General features: G+C 51.3%; 1 protein-coding gene across 3 annotated transcripts in view; it reads right to left on the bottom strand.

Annotated features, from left to right (window-relative positions):
• The window catches only part of TNN (tenascin N), a 63,941-nt gene extending 50,514 nt beyond the window's left edge, over positions 1 to 13,427 (bottom strand). For all 3 annotated transcript variants that reach the window (XM_046680460.1, XM_046680461.1, XM_046680462.1), the window contains exons 1-4: positions 13,271 to 13,427; positions 4,131 to 4,571; positions 2,308 to 2,682; positions 1,614 to 1,877 (exon numbers count right to left, since the gene is read on the bottom strand). In XM_046680460.1, coding sequence (XP_046536416.1) covers positions 1,614 to 1,877; positions 2,308 to 2,682; positions 4,131 to 4,536 — 1,045 coding nt within the window. In that variant the 5' untranslated portion in view covers positions 4,537 to 4,571; positions 13,271 to 13,427. The remainder of the gene's footprint in view (positions 1 to 1,613; positions 1,878 to 2,307; positions 2,683 to 4,130; positions 4,572 to 13,270) is intronic.
• Positions 13,428 to 13,671: the final 244 nt, after the last annotated feature.

The raw sequence follows: 13,671 nt of genomic DNA, 5'->3' as shown, positions 1-13,671 counted from the left end.
ACATCTAACACAAGCGAAAACAGGAACACTGTCCAAACCACAGAAATGACTAAACATCCTCTCTCCGGACTAAGAGGAGTGACGGCTCCTTCTTCCCATCGACAGCTTTAGCCTCCCTCTGGGCTGCCCTCTTTCTAGATAAGATTCACTGAGACACCAACCACAGAGTTACTCCCACTTCCTGACAGCATGCAAACCAAAGCAAATCTCTGCTTCCTTAAACCTTCCGCCAAATCACCTAACACAAGCCCCAATTCTACTGGTCTTTCTCACACTCTCTGAGGGAGACACGCATGGCCCCCAGGGTGTGTGTTCTCACACACTGCAATAGTCAATAAACCCAACTTGTCCAACTACAGGGGCGTTCCGAGGGGTCTCTGGCTGGAAGGCAATGACAAAGACAATCACAAATTGTGCTCCCAGGATGACAAGTCCCTCGTGGCCCTTTCCAGCACTGAGCCATCTCTACCCACCCTATCCGCAAAAGGACAGGCAGCCTGATGTTTCTGCAGGGACACTGTGTGCCAAAGGCCTGACCATCTGCACCTGATCTTTCCCCAGGAGTTTAGGGCAGGATGGAGGCAGCTCATTTCTATCGACATCTAGAACAGTGTCTGGCACATAGTAAACACTCAATAAAATAGATTGAGTGAAGGAATGAACCAGAATCCATCGAACAACTAAGTTTCTCCAAACCCTTGAAAATCTAAGCTGCCTCAATGACTTTCATGAGGAAACAAGAAGTTCTAAAGAGTAAGCAGGGATGCCTGTCCTTCTAAACATTTTGGTAGCATTTGGTGGAGCCCTGAAATCTCCGTTTGTCCCTCCAGATCCATCCTCCATCCTGCTCTGTATCCCAGATTACGACCTCTATGAATTACATTAGCCAGGTTCCCTTGCCCTCTGGCTTACGGTTGGGTTCAGCCAGAAAGAGTCACCAGATCAGAGGGCAGGAGAGAGAATTCAAGCAACCCTCCTGGTGGGGACACAGTGGATTACCTCCATCCCTCTACCAAAGGCACCTCATCAGGCAGCCCTCTCCTACAGCCCTCTCTGGGTCCCAGTACCAACACCCACCCCCAGCCCTTCAGGTTGGGTGGATCCCCATTGACACTAGTCCTAGAGTGTTTCACCACCCAAACCCTACCCACACCTTTGTAAATAACCTCATCGTTACACTTTCTTCAATTACCCTGTTTGTTCCTTCTCTTTCCTGCTGAGACCAATCTGATTCAGGTGGCTTCAGCAGATCCCCAAGCAATCCCAACTTGAATTTGCTGAATGGCCTCAGAGGCTTGGTGAGGGCCTGGGATGCAGGTGTGTGTGGGTGCAGGACAACCTTACTAACCTCAGGGACGGAGAGGACCCCCCTGAGCCCCAATCCAGCAGGCCGCTATCACTGGCTTGGAGGGCCCAATAATCAGAGGGTGGAGGCAGGGGAGACGAGAACTGAGACTTTTCTCCAGAACCTAGGATTGCAGCAGCTGTGTTTTTCAAACCCCAAATCAGAGCAATGGCCTGAGTAGTAAAAGGGTATTTGTGGGGACAGTGGAAGAAAATGTTTAAAATGGGACCTCTCCTGGGAAAGCAGGAGCATCTGGCTGCTTCCTTACCCGTGGTGGCGAGGAGATGCTGAGGGCTGCTGGAAATCTCTTTCTTCACGTTGCGCAGGCTGACTATGTACTTGGTTCCAGGCTGCAAACCGGTGATCTCATAGGTGTGCTGCTCCTTGGGCACTTGGATCTGCTTCCCAGAGAGCTCCTTCCCCAGTTGGTAGTAGCTGAGCAGGTAGTGGTCCACCTCGCTGGACGGCTCCCAGTTCACCAGCAGGGAATCCTCCGTGCTCTTGAGCAGCTGCAGGCCCTGGGGGGCGACCACTGCATGCAGAACAGGAACAGGCATGGAGAGGGTGAGGAAAGACAGCTGGGCACCATTCTTGATGCCCCCCGGTTATCTGGCCGGGAGTTAATACTGGTTGGCAGTTCATACGGATCCCCTCACCCTCAAACACACACACACCCAGAGCCATTAGATCATATAAGACCACTGGTCCTTAAACCAGCAGCACCAGCATCCCCTTGGAACTTGTTAGAAATGCACATTCTCCGGCCCCACCCCAGACCTGCTGAATCAGAAACTCTGGTGGGGCTCAACAAACTGTGTTTTAACAAGCCGCCCAGGGGATTCTGATGTAGGCTAAAGGTCGAGCGCCCGGCACAGGACAAAGTGCAACTGATGGTTAAATGGTGCTGCGGGGGACGGCGGGTGCTGGGACCCGGGCGGGCCCAGGCGCATCTCCGCTCTCACCCTGGGAGCAGTCGAGGCCGGTGAAGCCCTCCTCACAGTAGCACTCGCCCGTGTCGCAGAAGCCGTGGCCGCTGCAGTCGCCGGGACAGCGCCGCTCGCTGCAGTCCTCCGACGTGAAGTCCTCGTGGCACTGGCACACGCCGCGCACGCACACGCCGTGCCCGCTGCAGTTCTCGGGGCAGGCGGGGTAGGCGCAGTCGGCCCCCACGTAGGGCTCGTCGCACACGCAGCGGCCGTCCACGCAGCGCCCGTGGCCGCTGCAGGCCCCGGGGCAGGCGGGCCGCTCGCAGGCGGCGCCCTCCCAGCCCTGCTCGCAGAGGCAGCTGCAGGTCTCCGGGGAGAAGGTCCCGTGGCCACTGCAGTGGCCGCTCACACCTGCCGGAGAGAGGAAAGGCAGGAGGCTGGGGGCCCGGCGAGGGCTTATGAGTGTGCGTCTCCTTCCCTGGAGCCCCTGAGAGCGGGCCCTGATTTCCGGGCTCTGCACGGCTCTTTCTCGGGAGGAGGGTGGGGCCCACGAGGAGGACAGGCGTCCGTCCGCCCTTTCCACCCCGGGCAGGACGCTGGCCCGCAAAATCTACAAACGCGGCCTCCTTTGCTGCCTGAGAAGCCAGGCGAACCACGCTCTCCTTTCCCTTCTCATCCAAGCGCTCCTGTGAATTCTCCTGGTTCCCTCCCCTCTAAATCGTGGTAATTATCTAGTACTTTTCTATGAAGGCGCCTTAAAGGCCCCAGCCCGGACGTCAGCGGGTCCGCTTACACCAGGGGCAGGGCTCCTAGGGCAGGCAGGTGAGATCCAGGCCTTGTCTTATCTTGGCCAGAAAGGGCTAGACACAGGAAGGCTGCCTCCTTGGGAAATAAGCCCAAATCGAATCCTGGAAAAGTGGACCTGCAGAAGCGCCGAAATAGCCCAGTCTTATTATGGGGGTGAGGGGCAGGGGAAGGGATTCACCAGGCCCCCCTCTCTAACCCTAGACAGCAAGAGACAGTTGAAGAGGGGTCAGTCAACCCTGTCCCTTCACCAGCGCCCACCTCTGCTTCTCAAAACACCCTCTTTCCTTCCTAACAACGTTTGATCTGGAGGCGCCCTAGGGTGGATGCACGCGGTATTGTTCATGCAGTGTCCCCAGTGCCTAGTTCTGTGTCTGGCACATAGGAAGTCCTCTTAACAGTACCAGTTCCTTTGGGCATAAAAATGTATGCTGAAGTTCCGCTCGTTATTATTTGGATCAGCCTGGGCAGTTTATGTTCAAAAACAAGTGGTGATGGGCGGCTCACTATTTGTAAAACCGAGTTGTATTCTTTATTACTAATAAACGAGTTAACAATTTGCAGAGTATCGACTATGGGCCAGGAATCTTATGTACATCGTCTGTAGTTCTCAGAACTGGACTAGTCGATAGAATTATCCTCATTGGACAGTTGAGGAAACTTAAGGAATTTGTCTAAAGTCACGCAGCTAAAAAGTGACAGGACTGGGATTTGTACCCAGCCCTGTCCAGCTCCAAGGCCGTCATCTTTCCTCTCTAGCCCACTGCTTTCCCTCACAGTAGAGATCGGATCCACAGGTAAAACAGCGCCGGGAAGCATCCTCATCTGGAAGCATTACCCCAGGAGTCCAAACTCACTGCAACAGTTGCTGGTCCCTCCCTGCTCAGGTTTACAGATGCCCCCTGCAGCTAATGCCAGTGACGAAGACCCCAGAGAAAACCCAGAGTGAGAGGTGGGAATGCACCAGACTCACAGAGTGCTCATAAGAGGAACACCTTGAACAGAGAAGGTGCTCATTAAATGTTTGTTGAATGAATACCAGATGGCAAGCTCACCAGCAGCTCCTTGGCAGCAGCACCGAGCACTACACTGTTCCTTCACCTCTGCCATCTCTTCTTCCAGCTTCTTCACCCGGGCCAGCAGGTCCTGGACGCTGCCTGCCAGCTCGCAGTCCTTCTGTGGTGTCTGCAGGCGGATGTTGTGCCTGAAGATGATGTTGTGTTCCTCGGCCTCCCCCGGGACCAGAAGTGAGGCCCCATCATCGCTGAGAGGCTGGGGGTTAGCCTCCACCTGCACCAGGGCAGACTTGGGCACATCAATCTTGTAGGTGTGGCTGAAGGTGACCTGTTGCTCCTTGTCGCTGCAGCCATGAGGCTCGAGAGCAGCCGGGGCCGAGGCCACCAAGAGCACAGAGCCAAACAGGAGCCCCAGGGGGAAAGAGAAGATCCCGTGGAGACCCATCCTTGGAGAGACAGGAAGCAACCCCTCCAGGAGGCCTGTAAGGAGAAACAATGCAAAAGAAAGCCATGGAGACTTGCTGACAGAAATTGGCCTTTTTCGTGGATGCTACGAGTCCCCAGGAAGCTAGAAACTAGCTGAAAGATTTCATGCTATGTCTGCTGAGGATCCGAACCAAATTACTTTTGCTTCCTTCCTCACACATTGCACATCTCTGCCTCTGGTCTTTGCTTACACTGTTCACACACCTGGGAGCCTTCTCTTCACTTCTAATGCTGTGCTCACCTGCACTTTAATGATAAGGAGAACAGCCATCTTGTATTGAAGACCTACTGTGTGCTGGGCTTTGCTCCCCCTAACCCCTAATCTTTACAACAACCCTAATATTATCCTCGCATTCACACTACCCACAATAACAGCTGCACAGAGAGCACGGGCCATGTGCCAGGCACTTTTCTAAATGTCCTACGCTTATTGCTTCACTCAATCTTCACAACAACCCTTCGTGGAATATACTGTTACTACCCCCATTTTACAGATGTGGACACTGAGGCACAGCTACCTTAAATGACTTGCCCACAGGCACACAGCCAAGAGTGGCAGAATTTGAACCCAGATTGACTCCGGAGTCCATGCCCATCGCCACCATGTCATGCTGCCTTGCACAGATGAGAAGACCAAGGCTTGAAGGATTGAGCAGGTTGTCCTGGGTACCACGGCCAAGAAGGGCAGAGCCTATACTCGGACTCCGGACCAGTGTCCTGCTCACCACCTCTGCCCACGAACCAACAAAAGATCAGAATTTCTAAGAAAAATACCTTCTCCGTGAATTCTTCTCTCATGGCCTCTTCCCTCACCCCAGCTCAAACTCGCTCTCCTTCTGCCAAGCGTTCAGGGAAATGCGTCGGTCCCTCTGTGGGTCTTTTGTCGGTTTATCTTGTGTTGTAGTTACTCTGGTACTCAACATGTCTCCCGGCAAGGCTATGAGCCTCTTAAAGACAGGCCCCAAGGCTGATTCCCCTCGGGGCCCTCCCAAGGCAGCACAGAGTCCCGCAGGCCAAGGGACTCAGTCACCTCAAGTCCGCCGGTGCTCAGGTGGCCCGGTTTGTCAGTCAGGCCAGGCACCAGGGCCAGAGCAGGCTGTTGGGTGGCGCCTCCTCTGCTGCCAGCACGAGGTGCGAGCCTTCAGCACCTTCCCCAGCCCCTTTCCGCCAGTGCCCCCAGCCCCAATCCAGGACGGCACATTCTTGATCCCCATCGAGCCGAGGCAGGGCAGACCACAGGAGACCTCGTCAGCACCTCACGTTTACTCACGGGCACTGGGTCACCAGAACACCTCTCCACGGAGCTGGCACGGCACCTCTCTCCTAGAGACCGAGCTGCGGAGCTGCCTCCTGCCAATGGGCTTCTGTGACCAACTCAAGACTCATAGGCATCTGTCTGAGACTGAAGAAGTCAGGAAGCCTAGTCCTTTCCTGGTGGCTGTCCCACTCAAGCCCAGGCTCTCCCTCCACATTGTGAGAGGCAACTACGTGCTAGAAAGACAAATCGACAGGTCCCAGATGTCTGGTCTTGCGAAGCCTGCTTATCCTGAGCTTTAGTCTCCTCGTCTGTAAAGTGGGTCGACAGATAATGCCCGCTTCACTGCACTGGATGTGGAAAGCTCTCAGCGCCACACCCATCATAAGCGCTCAGTAAGTGTTTTGAGGTTTATTTTGTTTTTCATCAACTACTTAGTATGACTTCCTTTTCTTTCTCATCTTTTCTATTGTGAAAGGTGATATCTTTATGGAAAAGAGCATACAACATAAATTATATAGTTTTGATGAATTGTTACAAAAGCAACAGCCATGGAGCCACCACCTGGGGTTAAGAACTAGAATATTGCCAGCATCCTAGAAGCCCCGCATGCCCTCGCCTGAGGCTGCGTCTTTTCCAGCTCAGTGGTTAGAGTCAGCACAACGCCATCAAAACAATTGACCTGGGCAGATAACTTCATTAGTCAAGAAAGGAAGAAAACTTCCTAGTCATTAAACCAAATTTTGATACTGTGTAAAATCTTTAATTTTTAATAGTCATCATTAGTGTCAGGAAGTAGAGGAAACAGAGGACAAAGGGCCCTCGCAGAATTATTATTAAAAATAACAATAATATTACAATGCTATTAAATGTTATTTGTCCAGTTGCTACTATGTGCCGGGCATTGGCCAGGTGCATTAATCCTCACACCTACTCTGTAAGATTGGTGCTACTCTCCTTGTCCCGGGTGAGGAACCAGATGTAAAAGGTAGCCACCAAACAGGGGTTATCCAGCTGGTAAGTGGCACAGTTGGGATTCGAACCCAGGTCCATCTGATTGCAAGCCTGTGCTTGGCCGTGCATCGCTATGATGTTCTGATACAAATAACTCATGAGTCCAGTATACACCTGTCCCTGTGCTATTCCCGCCTTTGGACAGATGTGCTGTATGTTATACCCAGGGGACGTGCTACCGCTGTGAACTACACAGGACAGACCGAAGGAGAGTTCTTCTTCATGTTACCCCGTTGCCCCGCTCACTCCTTCTTGGCTGTTCCTGTTATACAAAGCACATATTATTGATGATGATAATAATAATAGCTCACCTTTTCTGAGCACTTACTACGTCCTAGGAACCGGGCCCCACAGCTTGCAGATGTAATGGAACAGTCAGTGGAACGTTTCTTGTTGTCATGGGATTTGGATGGTGGGTAATAGGTGCCCACACATTTTAAGGAGAGATGCTCCACAAGAGGTTTTCTGGCGGTGGGAGGTTGGGGTGAATAGAGGCTGGAGGGCAAAGAGACCAGTGCCTGCCCCTTGCCCGGAGGAACTCAGAGATGGCCGTTTGCCTAGAACAAGCTGCCTAGCAGACAGTATAGGGAGGACACAGTGGGAGAGGCCTGCACCCCAGAGTTTGGGAGACAAGGATATGTAGGTCCTGCCATAAGTCACGGTGATGCCACAGAAATAAGGCAGCTGGGGGGCAGAGCTGAGGTGCAGCCTCACCACTCAACAGGAGTGTGCTACCCCAGGGGACGAGCTGCAGGAGCAGGTGCCCAGCAGGCAGGATGGGGACTGTCTGAAGAACCCACAGAAGGTTCGCGGAAGAGGTGGTAGGTGGAGCCAGCAATGGGAGCAGCTGCCCTAACAAGGGCATCTGATAACCAGAGGGAACCACAACCCCAGCTAAATAAACACACCTTTTCCCTTCTCCTCTGAACCTCGCTCCCTGCTTCAGTCAGCAACCACGGGAAGCCAGAAGCAGCAGTGCAAGTTGTGAGGGAAGTGGAGGAAGAAAAGCGCCAGACCCACCACGGTCCCCTGCCCTCCCGCTCACCTGCAGATTCCAGCATCAGGCCTGGGCCGGGTGAGAAGAAAAGATGTGGCCTGGATGGGAACTGAGGCTCAAAGGCATCCAGCAATGTGCCCATGATTATGCAACCAGAGGGCCAGGCCACAGAGTCGAACCAAGTGCACCGTGTCTGCTAGCTGAGCCCATAACCCCTACATGCTTCGGCCATCCCTGGTGACCACACAGACTGACCTCAAAAGCCCCTTCTTTGTATAGGACAGCACACAAGTTTCCATGGTCCAAAATCCCCTTCCTGGGCAATAGTGGAGCCAAACAGGCAGACTTGAGACTTCTCCGCCCCCTCCTACCATCCATCCCCCTCGACACTCTGCGCTCATTCTTCTCCGAGACATAAATGGACTGCAGATGGTTTTCTGAAGAAGTTCTGAATGAATGCAAAAAAGCCACAGACTCTTGCCATAAACCGCAGGAAGCCATGTAAAGCCCCGTCTCGCGGTGTTTGTTTCCTGAAGCCTGGAATATGAGAACCCCCAGAAGCCCTGGTATGAGCCCTCGGTGTCGCCTGTCCTGAGTTGTAACAAGATATCCCTGCTAATTGCAGCCTGCCAGATTCCACGCGTTGAGCTCAGATTTTCCTGGGCAGAGGGATTGCTCGAAAGAAGATGGGGAGTGGGGGGTGGGAACCCTCACCCTAACACTTCTGTCGAGTGTAACGAGCAAGAGGAGAAGCCTCTGGCTCTCTCTCCAGCACGTGGCGGGAGAGGCTCGCCTGGTGCCACAGCAGAAGGAAAGGATGACTTCACCAGCCCTTTCTTGCCTTCGCAGACCACAGACAGGGCTCCACGGGGTGGGGAGGGGACAGACAGGGCAGCAAATGCCACCAAGAAAAATGCAGGAGAATAAGTTTCCAAATGAAGATGATTATTCCATTGAGGACTCGTTTCTCAGGGAAAGTGAGGGAATGCTGTAGGAATGTCTGAGGCAAGGGGGGTTTACTCGCGGGGATGTGCGTGTAGGAAACCACAGGAAGCCAGGAGTCCCTGAGACCCAGCCTCGCTGACGCTGATCATGTCTTCAACTCTGACTGCAGAGGGGTGGTGAGTGGTGTGGGGAGGTGGGGGCAGAGGCACATTAAGACTCAGAACAAATGCTGCCTGATGCTGCTTTTTCGAAAAAGGCTCTTTGAGGCGAGTACTGCCGACCGAGAGCCGGATGGATGGTCCCCTTGGTTCTGGCCCCGTTGCAGGGCTCTACATCTGTGCTCTATTCATTCTCTCTTGTTGACTGCATCTACTCCTGTGGCTCTAATTTCTAGCCAAATACTGACAGCTCCCACATCTGTGTGAGTTCCTAGCCCAGATATCCCTGTAAGCTCAAGGATGGCAGTGGCCCTGACTGTGTTGATCCCCTCTGCATCCACAGCTGCAGAGCAAGTCCTGGACAAAGTAATATTTTGTGTATTCAATCATAATAGCCACTGAGTTGTTTTGTTTTGTTTTTGTTTTTTGTATTTTTTTTTATGAGGAAGATTGGCCCTGAGCTAACATCTGTTGCCAATCTTCCACTTTTTGCTTGAGGAAGATTGCTGCTGAGCTAAGATCTGTGCCAGTTGTCCTCTGTTTTGTATGTGGGATGCTGCCACAGCATGGTTTGATGAGCGGTGTGTAAGTCCACACACGGGATCCGAACCCATGAACCCCAGGCTGCCAAATTGGACTGCACAAACTTAACTACTGTGCCCACCGGCCACTGAGTTTTCTGCATATGTGTTAATAGATGATGGGCACTGTGCGAAACACTTTATAAACACTATTCTCATTTAATCCTCAGAATCCTTGGAATCAATTGATATCATTCTCTGTTAGAAGTGTTCAGAGAGGTTGAGTAACTTGCCTAAGGACCCACAGCTCATAGGCAGCAGAGCAGAGATCAAACAGCAGGTCTGTCCATTCCTTGTGTCTGTATTGTTCATCTCTTTGCTATATATACTGCCCCAAATGAGAAAATCCAATGAGGAGATCTCTATGTGTGGAAAAAAGACCAAGTGTCCTCTTTCCTGTCATGTTTAAGAGAGGGGTTCTTCTGAAAATAAAGGAAAGCCCAGGCATACCGGGTGCTCACTTAAACATTAATTGCTCAATGACTAAGTCCTATGGCTGCGCTTCCTCTGAGCAGTGCCAAGGTGACCCCTGGAGAGATAAATTAGTGTTTCTCGCATGGGAAGGTTAAATGCCGGCCACTTCTCGGGAGAGGCTGGAGAATTCCCTTCCTTGGAAACACGAGGTGGGCTTCTGTCTGCAGGGCAGTGGACCTACCCTTGGCCAGGGGAGTCCCGGATGGTCCTGTCCAGTCCTAGGGCTGACGGCCTCCATGCCACCTCGTTTTCTCCAAAGAGGGACACACACTCTGGTCAGGAATAAATTTACTACTTACACTGAAGAGAGTGGCTGCCAATTTCTTAGCCAGCATTACAGATCTTTCTACTTAAATTCAGGGCCTTGTCTGGTTCCCTTATTACTTCATCCCGCCTTTACAGTCAACCACAAGCAAATGAGACCACAGCTCTGGGTTTTAGAAAAACTATTATCATGGATTTCCAGTGGAGTCACTTAAAAAGATTCTGTCCCCAAATGACGTAGTGGACATCATTGAACTATGACGAAAAGTGAGGGCGGTGGGTGGCTGGGGATGCATCAATGTCACAGATGTCACTTGGCAAGCTCGTCACTCCTTCCCCAATCTCTCCTGGACGTATTCTGCCAGGGATCTACAACCTGGGTGACTCTGGGGCCTTTTGACCTAAGTACTTAGTCCAGGAGAGCAAGTTCTTGGGTGGCTGAGGAGTCTCCCCGGCTCGGCTCATCCTGGGTTGGAGACCTCGGGCAACTGATTTCCCCTCTGGATATGAGAGCCTACAATGCGCAAGGCAGTACTGTTCCTACTAGGGCAGACACCAGGCAAACCGAGTACACAGGAACAATTTTATTTCTAGTCTCTGTGGCTTGAACTCTCTGCACAAGCATTGCATATAAGACACGATAGAGCCGGGTGTGAGTGGGCATGAGAAATTGCTTTTATGTAATAAGGTTTAAAACAGTCACATTCCAGGCATCATTCTGTCCCCCTACTCTTCAGTGCAATACACCCAGTGAGTGCCCAAGAAATCCTCCTAGATGCCTCTCCCACCGCCATGCAGCACCCTTTTCCTGAAGAACTCTTTCCAGAAAGTCTGCCCACATACCGCAGGCTGAAAAGATCAAGGATGGCGTCCCTGACCAGCCTCAGCGCTCAGTGACTTCTTCGGGGGTAGCCACAGGCTTGTGTGGTTGTTTTATTCCGTCAACTGAATCCTAGTCCTCCTTGTGGGGGCTCAAACGGGCGATGATAAGGGGAGCGACCATTTGCTAAGCACCAGTGATGTGCCGGGCTCCATGCTAAGCCCTTTTAAAGCTCTTCCCGGACCTCAGGTCAGGATATTCATTTACCCCACAGGAATAAATCACTTTCTCACAAAAACCCCCTCCTCTTGCTTTCCTGGGAATGCGCAGGCTCACGCACAATAAGAAGATAAAGGAACACAGGGCATAAATTCAGGGACCTGCCTCCCCTCATCCAACACAACCCCCAGTCTCCAGAATGACTATTATTTTATACACAATTAGCCTTATCCCCCATGAGCATGAGGGGCATTTGATGACAAACTGCTTCAAATGAATGATCATGAAGGAAGGCACATGATGAAAAAGTCGCAATTCCCTTTTCTAGTTTAACATGTGGTTTTCCACATATTGAAATAACTTTGAAGTGCCAGCCTTCTATCAAAGAGGAGAGGCTTCTCCTTGCTAATTGCTAATGACTTGGCTCCTCCCGCACTCTCCGGGTCTCTCTTTAGACCAACAGCACACATTCAGAGGACGGCTGATTGGCACAAGCGGTGAGTGTACTGTGGTGAAACCAGGCAAAGCCCCTGCCCACCTAGGGATCAGGCCTGAGATCTTAGTGTCATCAGCTTGCAGACTGGTGGCTCCAGAGGCTGCTACAGAACCTTACCCATGATCTCACGTCTGTATCCAGACCCTCTAGGAGCCAAGGCTCTGGAATGAGTGGGGAATGGACCAGAGTTTCCACTGGGTCTGGGCACGATTTCCTCAGGCATCTTCTCAGGAACAGACCTCAGTCCACCCTACGTTTCAAACCACAGAAGGGGCTGGAATGGAAACCAGAAGCCACAAGATGATTTGATGTCATCTTGTCCTAATTTTCCTTCCTTCGGGAGTCATCTGCAGCCCCAAAACTTAGGGACATAGCAGGACTCAAAGTTGTATGAAAGAATATCAAGTCATTTTTTCCCTCCTCCCTGGCAAAATGATACTCATGTTGATCCTCTCAATTTCCTTTCTGAGTCCCTTCTCCCAGCTCCGTCACCTTGACTCTGAGTCTCCAAAAATGCCTAAATGCCAAAAGACACTGCTTCTTTCCACGCAGATCCTGGCTGAGCAGGTGTCACCTGATACCTGCTGATACTTCGGCTTCTCCAAGAACCGGTGGACCTTTGCCACTGCGGCTGACCTATGCGCACCTGTGGGCAGTTTATTTTTATATTAGGACTTCTTCTTTTAATGCTTATATAAGCAATTTGAATTTCACGCTTTTAAGTGATTGTTCTCACTCGTTCTTTCTCCCTCCTCCAGCTCTACCCCAACCACAGAAATAAATAGATAAATAAATAAAAAGACCTCCAAAGACTAGTCTACCACATCATTGCTTGAAATGATTCAAAATGTTTTCTTTAAGGCATTGCGAGGCTAACAGCACGGGAATTGGGGGAAAAGAAGTTGTCTTCATACAAATAAGAATTAAAACCTATAAAATTGAATGTTTGAATAAACTTCAAAGCTCTTCAAGTGCATTTGCAAACATCATCTTAATTGGTATTTACCAAATCCAGAAAAAGGGGAAGTTATAATTGCATCCTGACCACAACTAAAATAAAAGTTCCATTGTAGGATTTAGAAAAACGTGAGCTATAACAGATAAATTGCAAAAAAACAAAGAGGTCTTTGACATGGTAAAGAAGCCAACAAAGAATAAAAAAGAGAAGGACGTGCTAGACTACAGGAAACATTCTCTATAAAAATCCATTATTCCAGGTAGAAATTTCCCGCCAGCATGGACTGTGTTTGGCCAGGTAGGAGGATGACTGAACCAAGTATACCCCCGGCTAAGGACGGTTCCTCAGTCCCGGGAAATATTTCCTAAGGGGGTTTTCACTCCTCATGGAGGTGAGAGGACACTGTTACCCTGCCTGGATGTCCAGGCTCAGGATGCGAGACGCATGAGCTCATGCCCCCCAGCTGCCTTCCTCCTTTTACAGGTAAAGCCTTCGGAGATGGATGCACTTACCTCGGAGGCTGCTGGGCACCACTTCCAACACTTCGCCAACTGGCAGCCAGGGCCCTGGGGCTGCAGACCTCAGTGGTGGTCGGTCCCACCTTCCCTCCTCTGCTCAGCTTCCCTCCCTGGGTTTAAATCCCATCCAGGCGAGAGGAGGAGCCAATGGGGACTCTTGGGTGTTCCCCTGTCTTCCCTGCAGGGACTCAGTTAAGAGATAATGAGCAATTCCTTCTTCTTCTAACTAGGAAGGAAAAAAAATACACATTTCCCCCTTCTTTTTTACATCAATTCTGCAGCAGCTAAAAATACTGGAGGCTGTTTCCATTTAAGTGGATCCAGAATAAGGTTATTAAAAGAGTTTGCCTGTCTCCTGGCTGGGAGCTGGGTCTCCGGGTTTGAAAGTGCATTTA

Source organism: Equus quagga, chromosome 13 (genome assembly GCF_021613505.1).
Source record: "Equus quagga isolate Etosha38 chromosome 13, UCLA_HA_Equagga_1.0, whole genome shotgun sequence".
Lineage (NCBI taxonomy): Eukaryota > Metazoa > Chordata > Mammalia > Perissodactyla > Equidae > Equus > Equus quagga.
Note: the sequence above shows the minus strand (reverse complement) of the source record. Positions and strands in the feature narration are given on the sequence as shown.